General features: G+C 44.7%; 1 protein-coding gene across 3 annotated transcripts in view; it reads right to left on the bottom strand.

Moving 5' to 3' along the window:
• Positions 1-16,535, bottom strand: part of DGUOK (deoxyguanosine kinase) — a 58,676-nt gene extending 42,141 nt beyond the window's left edge. Inside the window, exons 1-3 of one of the 3 annotated variants that reach the window (XM_030201788.1) lie at positions 15,897-16,535; positions 12,006-12,118; positions 10,212-10,384 (exon numbers count right to left, since the gene is read on the bottom strand). In XM_030201788.1, the coding sequence (XP_030057648.1) occupies positions 10,212-10,384; positions 12,006-12,118; positions 15,897-16,119 (509 nt within the window). In that variant the 5' untranslated portion in view covers positions 16,120-16,535. Of the gene's footprint in view, positions 1-10,211; positions 10,385-12,005; positions 12,119-14,936; positions 14,972-15,695; positions 15,771-15,896 lie in introns of those variants that run through there. The other 2 variants (XM_030201789.1, XM_030201790.1) reach the window with 2 other exon arrangements.
• Positions 16,536-16,934: the final 399 nt, after the last annotated feature.

Below are 16,934 nucleotides of genomic sequence, written 5' to 3'. Positions count from 1 at the left end.
ATAATTAATATTCAGGAAGCTAAGGGGAATATTTTGTCTATAAAAAGTAAAGGAGAGGACCTTCTTATTAAGGATGAGGAAATTAAGGCATGTTTTAGAGAATTCTAAGAAGTTCTTTATACACCTGAAGTACAAGTAAAGGCAGTAGATGTTGAGGAATATCTGAAAAGGACCACTTTACCGTGAGTGGGTACCTCAGAAGTCCAAATGCTTGATGCAGACATTACAGAGGAAGTGGTGCTTGGAGCCATTAAGGCCCTGGAAGTGAGAAAGTCACCAGAGTTGGATGGGATTTATTGGTCTCTTCTATAAAACCTTTAGGGCTACCCTGGCCCCTTTTCTTACTAGACTGTGTAGAAAACAGATGTACACAGAGGAAGCATAATAAAGGAATAACTTTTCATAGGTAGAGTAGTAATTTGTTATAAATCGTAATCAGTGTATATTTGGAGGGGCTGGGTATAGGGACACCCTAGCCCAAGTTTTATTCATGCAGAGAATTTTCTCTGTAATATATATTTCTTCTTCAAGTCTGGTTATAAAAGGCTTTTTTTTGGGGGGGGGGGGGGGTTAATCTTTGCCTCCCGACTGCGTGTTTTTATATAGATGAAGTTAACCAAGTCGACGTCACTCTTCTTAATATGATTTGATAACATTTTTTCAGTTATTAACCAAATGTGAACACAATCTCTATACAGTGGTGGAAATAAGTATTTGATCCCTTGCTGATTTTGTAAGTTTGCCCACTGACAAAGACATGAGCAGCCCATAATTGAAGGGTAGGTTATTGGTAACAGTGAGAGATAGCACATCACAAATTAAATCCGGAAAATCACATTGTGGAAAGTATATGAATTTATTTGCATTCTGCAGAGGGAAATAAGTATTTGATCCCCCACCAACCAGTAAGAGATCTGGCCCCTACAGACCAGGTAGATGCTCCAAATCAACTCGTTACCTGCATGACAGACAGCTGTCGGCAATGGTCACCTGTATGAAAGACACCTGTCCACAGACTCAGTGAATCAGTCAGACTCTAACCTCTACAAAATGGCCAAGAGCAAGGAGCTGTCTAAGGATGTCAGGGACAAGATCATACACCTGCACAAGGCTGGAATGGGCTACAAAACCATCAGTAAGACGCTGGGCGAGAAGGAGACAACTGTTGGTGCCATAGTAAGAAAATGGAAGAAGTACAAAATGACTGTCAATCGACAAAGATCTGGGGCTCCACGCAAAATCTCACCTCGTGGGGTATCCTTGATCATGAGGAAGGTTAGAAATCAGCCTACAACTACAAGGGGGGAACTTGTCAATGATCTCAAGGCAGCTGGGACCACTGTCACCACGAAAACCATTGGTAACATATTACGACATAACGGATTGCAATCCTGCAGTGCCCGCAAGGTCCCCCTGCTCCGGAAGGCACATGTGACGGCCCGTCTGAAGTTTGCCAGTGAACACCTGGATGATGCCGAGAGTGATTGGGAGAAGGTGCTGTGGTCAGATGAGACAAAAATTGAGCTCTTTGGCATGAACTCAACTCGCCGTGTTTGGAGGAAGAGAAATGCTGCCTATGACCCAAAGAACACCGTCCCCACTGTCAAGCATGGAGGTGGAAATGTTATGTTTTGGGGGTGTTTCTCTGCTAAGGGCACAGGACTACTTCACCGCATCAATGGGAGAATGGATGGGGCCATGTACCGTACAATTCTGAGTGACAACCTCCTTCCCTCCGCCAGGGCCTTAAAAATGGGTCGTGGCTGGGTCTTCCAGCACGACAATGACCCAAAACATACAGCCAAGGCAACAAAGGAGTGGCTCAGGAAGAAGCACATTAGGGTCATGGAGTGGCCTAGCCAGTCACCAGACCTTAATCCCATTGAAAACTTATGGAGGGAGCTGAAGCTGCGAGTTGCCAAGCGACAGCCCAGAACTCTTAATGATTTAGAGATGATCTGCAAAGAGGAGTGGACCAAAATTCCTCCTGACATGTGTGCAAACCTCATCATCAACTACAGAAGACGTCTGACCGCTGTGCTTGCCAACAAGGGTTTTGCCACCAAGTATTAGGTCTTGTTTGCCAGAGGGATTAAATACTTATTTCCCTCTGCAGAATGCAAATAAATTCATATACTTTCCACAATGTGATTTTCCGGATTTAATTTGTGATGTGCTATCTCTCACTGTTACCAATAACCTACCCTTCAATTATGGGCTGCTCATGTCTTTGTCAGTGGGCAAACTTACAAAATCAGCAAGGGATCAAATACTTATTTCCACCACTGTATATAAAAGGCACCACCAACGTTCTAAATGAAGCCTCCAGCCGGAAGTGTGAAGGGGGAGAGATATCCGGTTTCCCCATGAGTGTCTGCCCCGCCCTCGCTCTCTCTGTAACACAAACAGTGAAGGAAAACACAGCAAAGCAGGAAATCAAATCGCTCTCTCTGTAACAGTGAAGAACTCCGAGGGGGGAAGGGACAGAGGGCAGAGGGGAAGGGAGAGAGGGCAGGGACACACACACTCCCACATGCACACAGAAGAAAACCTTGCTAGCCCCCGTTTCATTTGCATCAGAAACGGGGCTTATTTTACTAGTATTATAATGTTAATTAATACGTTTTGGATGTTACTGAATTCTTTTATTCTGTCTCACTGTGAGGTCCTTTTACCAAGCTGTAGGAAAAAGGGCACTGTGCTGGCAGCGACAGGGGCCGTTTTTCCTGTACCAGGTGGCGACAAGGGCTCACACACTAACCCAGCAGTAACCGGGCAGCATGCGGCAACGTCTGATTACCAATGGGTTATTGCCGTGCAAGCCATTTCTGGGGGGTGGGGTTCATTTTCATCCAAAAATGGCTTGCACTTGGGGCGGGACTACCGCCGGCAGTAATCCCGAAAGAGCGAGCAGTAAGCCCAAACTGGGATTTCTGCCGCTCTGTAAAAGGGTCATTGTATTTCTAGTTTTGGCACAGTATAAGTCATCAAACCAATAGACTGCATTAAAAGAAAATGATAGTATGTGGGAACTTGCGCCTTTTGATTTGTGGAATGCAGTGGTATACTATAAAAATGAACTTGCCTTTTTTTTTTTTACTACTATTTCACAGAGAGCTGTTGAATAATGACATCTGAGGCTGGCACAACATATTTTTAAAGATGTTTTTTGAGGGTGGGAGGGGATTAGTGACCACTGGGAGATTAACGGGAGGTCATCCCCAATTCCCTCCGGTGGTCATCTGGTCATTTCAGGCCCATTTTGTGCCTTATTTGTAATAAAAACACGTCAGGGTGAAAACGTCCAAGTGTTCGTCAGGGACGTCCTTGTTTTTTTCGATTATGGGTCAAAGACGTCCAAGTGTTAGGCACGCCCAAGTCCCACCTTCGCTACGCCTCCGACACACCCCCTTGAACTTTGGACTGCAGTTGGAGACGTCCAAAATTGGGTTTCGATTATACCGATTTGGACGTCCCTGGGAGAAGGATGTCCATCATCCGATTTGTGTTGAAAGATGGATGCCCTTCTCTTTCAAAAATGAGCCCAATAGTCTACATAGCTTTCAGCAAAATCTTTGACACTGTTCTTCATAGGAGGCTCATGAATAAAATTGGATCCCATTCTCAAGCTGCTCAAAAGTGATTAACTGGGTCAAGACACGTGACAGGTGGTGGTGGTAGCAAATGGAATTCACTCAGAAGAAAGGCGAGTAGTGGAGTGCTTCAGGGATCTGTCTTGGGTCTGATTCTGTCAACATTTTTGTGAGAGTGATATTGCCAAAGTGTTAGAAAGAGAAGTATGCCTTTTTGTGTATAGAATGAATGAAAAGTATGCCTTTTTGTGGATGACATGAAGAACAGCAACAGAGTAGAAACCTCAGAGGGAGAGGAAAGCATGAACAGCGATCACAAAAATTAAAAGCATATGCAAATGCTTGACAATTAAGCTTTAACGTAAAAAAATGTAGAGTGATGCATCTGGGAAGCAAAATCCAAAGAAGCTGTATGAAATAGAAAGTGATAAGCTAATGTGCAATGGACCAAGAAAGGGACTTCGGGGTGATAGTGTCTGAGGATCTCAAGGTGGTGAAACAAGGTGATAAAGCAATGGCTTTATAAAGAAAGATGCTTGGTTGCATAGAGAGGGGCATAACCAGCAGAAAGAAGGTGGTGATCATGCCCCTGTACAAGTCATTGGTGAGGACTCAGAGTATTGTGTTCAATGTTGGAGACTGTATCTTGCTGAGAACACAAAAAGACTTGAAGCAGTTCAGAGGAAAGCGACCAAAACATACAAGATCTATAAGAAGAGACTTGAATATGTATACCCTGAAGGAAAGGAGGGGTAAGGGAGATACAATACAGATATTTAAAATTCCCGAAAGAAATTACCATAATGAAAAAACTTTTTCCAAAAATGGTGAGGCTTTAGAACTGAAAAACATGAAATGAAACAGCAAGGGGGGAAAACCGGAAAGTAATATCAGGAAATACTTCTTAACTGAGTGGTGGATGCCAGGAATGCTCGTCTGTGGGAGGTGGAGGGATGAAAACGGTGATGGAATTCAAAAAGGCATAGGATATACACAGAAAATCCCTATTATTGATCATATCAGGAGAATCCCCTAGCTATATATGAACTTGATAGGCCTTCCAATTAGAAACAGATCAATATCATCACGAACGTATCTCAATTTACACCTTCCCAACTGCAAAGGAATCAAATACAAAACCTACTAGGTATCCAGTTTCTCCTTTTTGGGAAGTCAACTTTGGAATGCTCTACCAAGACCCATCCGTGCAATTAATAGCTATTTACCATTCAGGAAAATATTAAAGTCCCATTTTTTTCAAGCAAGCTTACTCTAATGAACCAACTTAATGCTACCAGCCCACCCACTCTACTCCTGCTCTGAGAATGACACTGACTGTGACACCAATTACACCTATGACCTTATTTTCAAATCCCCTTATACTCAATCTCCTATCTCATCTTCTCCATTTTTTTACACCATATCCCTCCCAATCTCCCTCCCTTTTACCCATCATTTCCTTTCATGTCTACCGCCCCTATTCCAATTCATATATTCTTGGGCACTGTTGCCATTATGTTTATCTCAGTTCACAAATTTCTTCTTACATGTCCTCTGTAATGCTTTTTACTATGTAAGCCGCACTGAACTTGCTGCATGTGGGAAAGCGCGGGGGTACAAATGTAATAAATAAATAAATAAAATATATTGGAAAAGGATTGAATAAAAGCGTGATGAAAACCTGCATTTTATTAAGTGCATTTCCCTTGTTTGACCTGCAGGTGGTGACTGTCTTTTGTTTGTAAAGTTGTTACAAAACTGACAGGTTTCTTTTTTCCCTCCTAAGCTGTAAGGTAATTTTTCAGTCTCAGGGGGTCTTTTACTAACCCTTAGCTCGAATTATCTGCAGCAGGGTCCATTTTATTTTTAGTAAAAGACCCCCTATGTTTGGAAGTAGAGAGAGAAAGACCTCTTTACTGAGGCCCTGTGAGCAGTTAGATTTCATAACCTGTACGCAGCTATATTTCCTGAACTTCCCAGGCACTACTTAGATAGTAAACAAATGTTTAGATAGTTCATAATTGATCCATATTCAGTTACCTGTTATTGCCTGTTACTTTTCCATCTGTTTTATATGGTTCACTGTTCAAGTTCCTGACAATAAACCTTATTAGTTTATTGACTATTGTTTTGGACTGACTAAGAGTCCTGGTGGTTTGTGCTTGGGTCTGTGGGTGCTTTCTGGGAACTGTGGAACCCCTAAGTGTGTGGCCCCAGTGTCTTAGAAATCGCCGGGGAAAACTTGAGAGTGGGAGATTAGCAAAGAGGCAAGTGGGACCCGGCAGGTGGGTGGAAGAGTATGCCAGTGTAGGGCATGTGACCAGGTGGTAGCGGACCTGAGCAGTGCTGGGACAGACCCTTTAGGTGGCCGCAGAGTTAACCTAAGGCGGGTGCCAGGCGTTCCGTGACAAAAGGTATAGAGTATTTCCACTCAAGTTTAACATAAATGACTCGTACAAATGAGAGAGAGGGCGCACGAGGTAGAGGGGGTAACCTACAGACAGGTGCAACCCTGGACACGTTTTGGGAAGACTGGATGCTGGTCTTTATCTGCCATCATTTACTATGTTACTGTGTAACTTTCCTGCCTATTATCTCCACTGCATGCTAATTTATCTTATGCATAATCATTTGAAATATCCTGAAAACCTGACCTGTTTGTGGCCCTCGAAGAGTGGGAGTGAAGACCAAGGCCATGTTTGACTGTTTCTTTACTTGCATAATCTTTCCCAACCTTGTGTAAAAATGCTGGAATCAGATAGGACTCATGCAGGATTTTTTATGATTTATGTACTTTACTGCACACTGTGGACCACTGAGAAACAGAGCTATTTATCTGCTTGGTAGCTTCCTATCTTCTTTGAAACAAGAATTCTCTTTTCCTACTTTTGATCTTCAGCTCTGAATAAAGGTTTGAAATAAGCCTTTTGCTTCTCACTTTTATTCACAAAAAGGTGTGGGAATATTGCAGGGCTCCCTTTTTCATAACAGTATGAGCCACTCCAGTTTTTACTCCAAGCTTAATCAGTTGCATCCACACAGGAGGGACACTCTTAGTTACACCTATGTGGCTAACAAAAAGTCTTCAAGTGCAATTAGGCTACTGGAAGAAAAAGCTTTTTGGATCAGTATAGCTCAAGACTCCACAGAGAGATCACTTTCTTCCATGCAAGGCCACATTATGACTTTTGTGGGCTCTAGGTACTTTTGTCTTGGTGGGCCTCTCCCTCGGTGGCATTTAATATACAACTGAGCTTTTAATTTGAATTATACATATTTTTTTATTTTACAATTTGTATTCTATTTATTGTCTATATTTTCAGGATTGAAAAGCAAGGCATGAAAATAAATAACTTCTGCTTCATTTTTATTCTTTCTGATTTAAAAAGAAATTAAAACATTTTCATAGGCCCTAGGCATTGTACCTAATGGACAAGTTTGCCCTGACTCCATGAACAGTTCTATAAGCTGTGAGGAAAGAGGGGAAGGGTGTTAAATGGATAATGGAAGATGTGTCACAGACACTGTGCTACAGAAGTCCCAGGGCTCACAAACCAGTGCTGAGAATCCTTGATCTACAGTGGTAAGCTTTGTATTTCCGTCTCCTCTACTTTTCCCAGCTGTTCTATGGTAGGCAGCTGTGACACAGGTGAAACTATCTCAAAAAACCAGCTGCCAACCAAGAAGAGCAGCAAAGTGTGGGGGCAGGGATGTGTGGGAAGTTCCACTCAGAGACCAAAATGGGAGAGGGAACAACTTCAATGAGAGTGGGGTGGGGGAGAACAGGGCAGGTAAAGAAAATGAGGTTTATGTTCTCACAACAGAATGGAAGCAGAGAGTCAATGGGCCAATACCTGACAGGTATTTGCCTGGGAGGTGGGTATCTTGCATAGAACCCAAAGCAAAAGTCCTGGCACTTTCCTGATTAACAATTCTTTCTGGATCTTGGAATGAGAAGTAGCTATTCAGATATCCTACAATGGCTGAATAAAAACAGCATCCCACATAAACTAAACACACCGCCATTCTTTTCATTAACACAAAAGTATCAAGCATTCTGGTGAGCGCACCTCTGTGTGTTGACATGCAAGCACTAGCTATACATATAAGGCGATCAGCTGCTTGTATTTATGGAATTAGCGCACAATACTCCACAATTCCTTCAATGTAAGGACAAGCAAGGTAGGAAGTGTAAGTTTCCCATAGCTACTACAATACAGCACCCAAGGATTTTACACTCCCTATTTCTGCTATTGTGGATCAATCAGCTATCGAAGAGGCTGTACTTTCTAGCAGACTCTAAATGTCTAGTCAAAAGGTCTCTCTGAATGGGGCATGACTTGGATTTACAGCATAGAGAACGACAGGGGGATGGGGACAAATTTTGTCCACATGTCATTTTCTACTTTGAAGCCTGTTAATAACATAGTAACATAGTAGATGACAGCAGAAAAAGACCTGCACGGTCCATCCAGTCTGCCCAACAAGATAAATTCATATGTGCTACTTTTTATTTGTACCTGTCCTCTTCAGGGCACAGACCGTATAAGTCTGGCCAGCACTATCCCCGCCTCCCAATCACCAGCCCCGCCTCCCACCACCAGCTCTGGCACAGACCGTATAAGTCTGCCCAGCACTATTCCCGCCTCCCACCACTGGCTCTGGCACAGACTGTATAAGTCTGCCCAGCACTATCCCCACCTCCCAACTACCAGTCCCGCCTCCCACCACCAGCTCTGGCACAGACTGTATAAGTCTGCCCAGCACTATCCCCGCCTCCCAACAAGCCCCACCTCCCACCACCGGCTCTGGCACAGACCGTATAAGTCTGCCCAGCACTATCCCCGCCTCCCACCACCGGCTCTGCCACCTAAACTTGGCTAAGCTCCCAAGGATACATTCCTTCTGAACAGGATTCCTTTATGTTTATCCCATGCACGTTTGAATTCTGGACTGTTGATTATGTTTGAGTGATGAAGACAAATATATTCTCATTTTTTTGGAAAAAGCAAACACACTGTCCATAACTAGCAAAATATGCATGGTAGGGGGGGGGGGGGGAATCTCATACATTCCTGCTACCAGCACATCTTCTAAGAAGACATCTTCTATTGCCGGAAGGACTGTGGAAGATAGGAGAGCTAGACTGAATCCTGAGACTGTTGATGACTTATTCATCCACAAATTATTTCTCCCCACTAGGGCATAAAGAATGGGTTGTATTTTGTACACCTAGACATTTTAACAGGGTGGATTAGGATTCCTTGGGGTAGCAGAAGTCAGCTATTGTTGGGGTTCGAAGGGTACAGTGTGGTGGTGGTTATTATAGTTTTCTATTTGTGATTTATAAACAGTTGCACAGCATATTGTTCCCTTTTATACTTTAATAAAAAGATTTAAATATACACTCATAAGTGTTCGAGCCTTTTGCAGATGAGGACTGAGCCCACGGGGTTGGGGCGGGGACAGAACCTATGGGGACAGGGTAGGGATGGAGAAAGGGCCTGCGGGGATGAGATGGGGACGGAGACAGAACCAGCGAGGATGGGATGGGGATGGAGACAGAACCCACGGGGATGGGGACAAACTTTGTCCCCGTGACATTCTCTATTACAGAACTCAATACAGAGATCATAATACTGCATGCACAACCGTGGCAGTTTCTTCCAGGTACTCCAAATGCCCTTCCCTAACCTTTGCAGCTGTCACAAAAGCATAAGTCTATTCCTGGCTGGCAGTGCCATGTAGGGCTGAAACACTGCCAGTGAGTGAAATGACAATCACCAAACACAAAAGGGAGCACCTCGGCCTAGTCTTGGGAAAAGACTGCTCCAATAGGCTATATTCTGCTTGTATCTCAAGGAATGCTGCCTTTGGATGTCTGCTGAATAGAATTTATCAAATGCACACTGAGCCCTAAACATACGTTAATCTGCGAAAAGTCTAAGGACCTGTAGGCCACGTCTGACAACTTGTGCTGTTAGGTAAGTGACCACAAGCACAGTAAAACGTAAAGAGAGGGGACTGCAAGAACTGGGAAATGTATCCCACAGCTTTAGAGAAGACATGTTCAGCCATTTTTAGAGGGCACCCACCAAAGCTTGTTAATCCAGTTTATGTAGCAGCCACGCCAATATTTTGGAGACAAGCTGTAAACAGTAGTTAAGTCCCTTCAAAGATATTTTGATTAGAAAGAAGGTAAGCCACATTATTACAAAAGGACAGTGACCCAGCACTCTATGGCTCATCTGAGAACCAGACAGCGGTTCTACCCTTCACTAGTTTTCAGTGGCGTTCCTAGGGGGGCTGACACCCGGGGCGGATCGCCAATGCGCCCCCCCCAATGCACGCCGATGGGGGGGGGGGGGGGGTGCCGCACGCCTGTCCGCCTCGTTCGTTTCCATGCTCCCTCTGCCCCGGAACAGGAAGTAACCTGTTCTGGGGCAGAGGGAGCACAGAACAAATATAGCAGACAGGCGCGTGGCACCCCCTCAGCGGCGTGCACCCGGGGCGGACCGCACCCACCGCCCCACCCCCTTGGTACACCACTGCTAGTTTTAACTTTGTGTGGCTGGCCTTCTTTTAATCCCATAGCATGTCTGGTGCTTTGTGCCATACCTGTCGCTGTACACAGATCTCTCAAATATCTGTACGGGCTCCTGCGTCTTCAGTAGCGTCTCAGACAATGGCTCCAGCTGGGCTTTGAATCGGCTCATGCAGGAGAAGGTCTGGAATGTGTAGGACCAGCGAGAAGGATCCTGGTAGATCATCTGAAGCAGGTTGCTTGAATTCTGTTGAGAAGAAATCCGTAATGTAATCATGACAGCTAAATTCAGAATGTTACTAAAGGGCTGAGCTGGCATCCTGAGGGTGAGGACCTGGGCTGCTGACTGGGAGACCTGGGCTTGGGCTGGATTGAACTTGGAATGTCGTGGAAGCAGCTGTCACCATCACCTGCAGTTGGCAAAGTCAAAACACAACCTTACAGGACCTCTCAGAGACCAGTCAAACGGCTGCTGTTTTATCCCTTCCAGAGCCAGGAAATGAAAAGTCAGCGGTTAAAGGATACATAGTAAAGAATGACATAGTACCGAGACTGGGAGGTATCCGTGAAACAGCCAAACATGATGTCGTGTCGGACAACATATCCCCCTGGGAAGTGACTTATTTAAGTTAAGTGCTGCTATGGCATCAACCTGATACAAGTGTACTCTAAATTTTGTAGAAGGTTTGCACCTAATAGAGATTTTGAATCCAGCTAGAGATTAACCAAGCCATATATAAAATAAAAACACAAAAAAATATATATTTGAAGACCAGTGACGATTGGAAAGTGAACGCTAAAACTGAAGAGTGCCCCATGACTCCGGTAAGCTGAGGTCTTCTTAAAAAAACTTCTTTAGCTCTAATATCAGAAGCCCAAATTACAAGTTTTGATGGGCTAATATTACTACATGTTAATTTAACAGATTAAACCAGAGGTTCTCAACCCAGTCCTCAGGACACAGCTAGCCAGTCAGGCATTCAAGATATCCACAATGAATATGCATGACATAATTTATACAATGGAGGTAGGGAATATAAATCTCTCTCATACATATTCATTGCGGCGATCCTGAAAACCTGACTGCCTTAAGTGTGTCCCAAGGACTGAGTTGAGAACCCCGGACTGTACTGACAGAAAACAGTGATAGAAAACCATTTTGCTAATACTAGTTTACGCTTGATGGGGGTCAGTCCTCCAAATATTTCTGAAAGAAATATTTACAGTTCAGCCCAACAATATTTGCACACACCATTGTGAGTGGTGGCATAATTGGTAGGATTGCGATGAATGTGGATGGATGGTGCATCCGTTTTTAGCATTCCTTAAATGACAGACCTGCCAGGTAGCTGGGGAAGCATCCAACAGCTCAGCTCCTGACCCTGTTGACACCACTAAAGTTCCATGGAAAAGCCTAGTATTACCTGGAGAAGACCTCAAGAGGTCATTTGGCTTACCTCCCTGACCTCCAGCATGGATCCACCAACTGCACCTAAATCTTCTGAAATAAATATCCTATCTGTTCTCAAAAAACACCAATGAGGAAAGTCTCCCACCCTCCTGTGCAATCACCTCCAATTAGGCAGTTCACTCCATTATCTTCCAAAAAAACCCTGTAGTGAGCTACTCACCTCTCTCCTAACCCCAAAAGTGAAGTAGAATGATCAATCACCTCTCTTTATAACCTGCCATCTGTACCTGAATACTCCTATCAAGTCATTTTCTTTAGAATGCATCACTTTCTGTACTGTGAAATTATGAGTAGGTTCTGGCAGTTTCCCTTCTTCACAGCTAAAGGAGAATGGTGATTTACATATTTTTCCAAATACGAATAAACGCTCTGCACTGCACATGCCTTTGAAACTTACTTCCTTGGTCTTGGAGGTCTGCAGGGTCTGCCACTGGTTCAGAGGCTCAGTTACCGTGTGCCATTCCTGGTTAATTTTTCCTAACAATCGAACAAAAGTGGACTTCCCAACAGCTGCAACAGAGAGCACAAGAAAAAGCAAGCTTTGATTTGCTTACTTTCTATATACACTGCTTAGCACAAGACGTTAAAGCTACTGAGACACCGGTCTGCTTATAGCCCAAAGGCAGAACTTGTCATTAAGGAGACCTAGATTTCATTCCCAGACACCCTGCTGCTCCAGCAGCAGATGCCCTGGAGGTATAACTCACAATCCCTCCCCCCTCTCAACCTGTGATAGGCAGAAAGGGAGTCCTGGCTGTTGCCCAATAGCAGGACTTGCTGGCCAGACTCAGAATGCACATAAATCAGATTCACAGCCACAATCTGTAGACTCTCCCCAAGGAAGATGAACTCTACAGTAGAAAGCAGACAACTGTAAAAATGGGATAAATGTCCAAAGAAAAAAATACCAGGAAAACCTTACGAATATAATGCAGAAACCCTTATAAAAATAAATGAAAATCCAGCTCCCCTCAAAAGCAGCCTTTCCCTGTATTGCTATTTTTTGCCTGCATTTACAGAGAATGGATTTTTTTTTTCATACAGAAATTACTTGGCTGTTGGTGCCTCTGTTACGAAGAAGAATCTGTTTCTAGGAGAGCACTGGAACACATACTGGGAATGGCATCCAATACAAATTGGAACATGCTACCAAATCTTTCAAATAAATACAAAACATTTTAAGGGATGAGAACAATGAGAGCAGAACCATTTCCAGTGCAGAAATTATTTCCAACAGAGCACTGAATTATTGTCTTAAAACATTCCTAAGTACAATCCAGAGGTGACAGGCTCTATTATCCCTGTGCATATCCACAGTCCTAGAGTTGACAGGTTCTGTACCCGTGTCCATCCCTTGAGCCATCCAATCCTAGAGGGGATAGGCTCTGTATCCCTGTGCCCATCCCCTGAGCCATCCAGTCCTAGAGATAACAGGTTCTGTATCCTTGTGCCCATCCCCTGAGCCATCCAGTCATACAGGTAACAGGCTATGTATCCCTGTGCCCATCCCCTGAGCCATCCAGTACTAGGAGGCGACAAGGCCTATACACCTGGGCACCTTTTAGTCCTAGAAGTCACAGGCTCTGTATGCCTGGGCTCATCTCCCAAGCCATCTCATCCTATGCGTGACAGAGTCTGAATCCCTGCACCCCTCCCAAAAGTCATCCAATCCTATGTGTGACAGACTCTGTATCCCCGCACCATCCTCCAAGGCATCTACATCTACAAGAGAGAGACTCTCTACCCCTGTACCCATCTCCCCAAGCCCTCTAATCCTATGAGTGACAGACTATCTCCTAATAACTTCAAATAATTTCTCTAAGGCACAATGAGTTTGGGGCCAAGGAAACATGAACCATTTAATACAACTTTTACAATGTTTAATTTTTTATTTTAATTTTTGTGAAGGGAGACCCTCAGTGTATAGTATGAGTCAACTAAGACACTACAATCTTATAGATATGTCATACGACTCAACATAAGAGAGACCAACCATTGAGGTCCCCCTATAGTGGTTAAGTGACAAGTGCTCAAAATATAAACCAGTTCATGTAGATCCTCAAGTCCACAACTAGCTGCAAGCATGAAAGCACAAAAATGGCCACTGCCTAAATAAATATCAGCATATCAACTTATCTTCGTGTGGAAAACATCCAAAGAAATGTTTGTAAGTGAGCAGGGTTCCACAGACCTCTGTTTCAAGGACAGCTCCCCTTCTTCAAGAACCCAATGTTTTCAACTGCTCCCAATGAATGAACTTGGCAGTGATGGCAACAAAATGGCGATGCAACGTTATTATTAATTTTGAGCACTTGTCACTTAATCACTGTAGGGGGACCTCAATGATGGTGTGGTTTGAGCAGACCTGGAAAGATTATGGTCGGGCTCTGCTGTGTTGAGTTGTATGACATATCTATAAGATTGTAGTATCTTAGTTGACTCATACTATATACAAAAATTAAAATTAAAATAAAAATTAAACATTGTAAAAGTTCTATTGAACGGTTAATGCTTCCATGGCCCCTAACTCATTGTGCCTTAGGGAAATTATTTGAAGTTATTAGTAGGTGAGGTATTTCCCATAATAGTTTTTTTTTTGGCTTGAGACTCTCTATCCTGGCACACATCCCCCGAGCCACCTAATGCTATGAGTGGCAGACTCTGTATCCCTGCACCCCATCCCCTGAGCAATCTAATCCTATGAGTGACAGACTCTGTATCCCAAAACCCATCCCCCCAAGTCATCTATACCTATGAAAGAGACACTCTACCCCAGCACCCATCCCCCAAGCCATCTAATCCCAGGAGTGGCAGATTCTGTATCCTGAACCCATCCCCCGAGCCATCCAGTCCTACAAGTGACAGATTTTGCATCTCAGAACCTATCCCCCAAGACATTTAAATTTATGAGTGACAGATTTTATATTTGGCATCCATCCCCCAAGCCAACTAATCCTATGAGTAATAGATTCTATATCATTGCACCCATCCCCCAAGCCATGTAATCTTACGAGTAACAGATGCTATATCCCTGCACCCCTCCTCCGAGCCATCTAATCCAATGAGTGCCGGATTCTGCATCCGGCTCTCATCCCATCCTACAACTGAAAGACTGTCTCCCTGCACGCCCTCCCCTCCACCAGGCTATCTAATCCTAGACTCTGTATCCTGGCACCCTCTCCCACCCCCACCCTCCCCCAGCCATCTAGTCCTATCAGTGAGAGAGTCTGTTTCCCTGCACCCATCCCCCATGCCATCTAATCCTATGAATATTAGATTCTGTATCCCTGTGTCCAAACCCTCGATTTGTAATTTGAGATTTACTTACTTGCTTTTCCAAATCCAAATGCAATGCTAGTTACAGTCAGATACAGTATTATAGTTCTTTTCCCAGAAGAGCTTCAAAGCAGGATTTGATCCTTAGTTTCTCTAGTTTACCGCCCACTTCTCTAACCACTAGGCTACTTCACACCACCTGAGCTATCCAGTGCTAGAGGTGTTGGACTCTTTTCTGTGGAGAGAATCCTAGAAGTGCCCATACACTAGGCCATCTAGTCTTAGAGGCGAGAGGCCTTCTATCCCTGTACTGTCCCATCTTAGAAGCAACAGGCTCTGTAGGCCTGTGCTAGTACTGAGTCATGTAAGCCTAGAAGTAAGTAACACACTCTAGTCCTGAACCAACAAACTGAGTCATTCTGTAAGAGCTCTACACTTGCTACTGGAGTCAACAGTCATGCACCCTATTCCCCCATAAAAGATCTCAGATTCTGAACCCGTAACCCCTTCCAAGGCAACAGGTCTCACCAAAAGCTAAAGGAGCAACTATTAAAAGAGCCTATTATGCTTAGGTTTGGTTCTTTTTTTTACCTGACCATGCTTAGTAGACCAAAATGCAGAGTCCCTCTCCTGGTATTTCTGACAGCTGAACGGGAGGGATATAGCCACAAGTAGGGCAGTGGGTAAAATAGGGGGAAAACTTTACAAGAAGTAGGGTCCCTCCTGACGTTCTCCCTATGCTTCTTTTGCCCATCTTTCAGAGAAAAAAAAAAAGGCAAGATGAACATGAAGACAAGTACACTTTCCTTACTTCTTTCCAGCCAAAAGTGTTATCAATCTCATCAAGAAGATCTCTCAGGTGCAGCAGGCTCACTGTTACTCTGCTTCCCTCCACACCCCCGCAGCCCGGTGCCTTCATGCCCACCCCATCCACTGCTCTGTTCTCCCGGAGCCCCAGCTCCTAGCAATCCTCCGCCTCCCCGTCCTCCAGAAGCCAGGCGAGCTCCGTTACCTATGTTGCCTTCCACCGAGAGCTTTTTCACGTCCGGTCTGCCGTTCGGCACTAGAGCCTCGAAGGCGCACTGCCGCGTGACTGGCCGCTTGGCCATGGCAAGGCTCGATGCCTGCTCCACGTTACCAAGTAACGGGGAGAGGAGCCGGCGCTGAGCTTCCAGCGAAACAAGGCGGCGTGCTGACGGTGTCACCAGAAAAGCCCACACTGTATGGCAAACCATCTGTCTCTCCTAAACCAGCGTCTCCTGGAGGTGGAGGAGGAGGGAGGGGGCACTTCGGAAACCAGGGAGCCGCAGGTACGCACGATTATACGGAGCACTGGCTGCTCCCCCCACGGGTAGGAGGCGGGGGAGGATTATTATTTTGGGATCTAGCGAAGCTTCATAGCTGCTGTCACGGCTCTCTGCACATCTGGAGGAGCCCTTCGCGCTCCTGCTGTCCCCAAGCTCCCTATACTGGAAAACTCGGCTTCCTTGGGGTGGGTGGGTGGGGGGGGGGGGGGTCAGTACTTTCTATTACAGGGGTAGGTAGATTACACCTGTTAGAACCTGGAGAGGGAGGGGACTTATCAAACTAAAGCCAGGGAGAAGCGAGGCAAAAAAAAAAAAAAAACAGTTCGGAGCTTCCAGCAGGAGCATCCGACGAGGCAGTAACTAGCAGCAGGGCATTCACTTCCTGGTTCCGACTGTAAGCTGCTTTCTCACTGGTTGGTCGCCATCAGCAGCCTCCTATTGGTTTATGAAAAGCGACTTTCCATTGGTCTGCTGCCATTTCCTTTTGTTTTGACTCTCCATCTTCTTCTGGCCTGCGCTACTTCTTAGATGTTAGTGCGCCCAGTTCTGTTGGTTTTTTTTTTTTTTCATCACGGCATGTAGGGATTTGCAGTTTTTGTTCCTGGAAATCTTAAAACTAGTTAAGCAATGTATTGGTTAGTCCACCATGCATTTTCATATGTTTTGATAATGTTTATTTCTGTAGTTTGAGGAAGGAAAGGCTGGATTCATAGTAATGGGCAGGCGAAGGGACATGAGCTTAC

The sequence above is a fragment of the Microcaecilia unicolor genome, chromosome 4 (assembly GCF_901765095.1).
Source record: "Microcaecilia unicolor chromosome 4, aMicUni1.1, whole genome shotgun sequence".
NCBI classification, from domain to species: Eukaryota; Metazoa; Chordata; class Amphibia; order Gymnophiona; family Siphonopidae; genus Microcaecilia; species Microcaecilia unicolor.
This window is presented reverse-complemented; position numbering and strand designations above follow the sequence as displayed.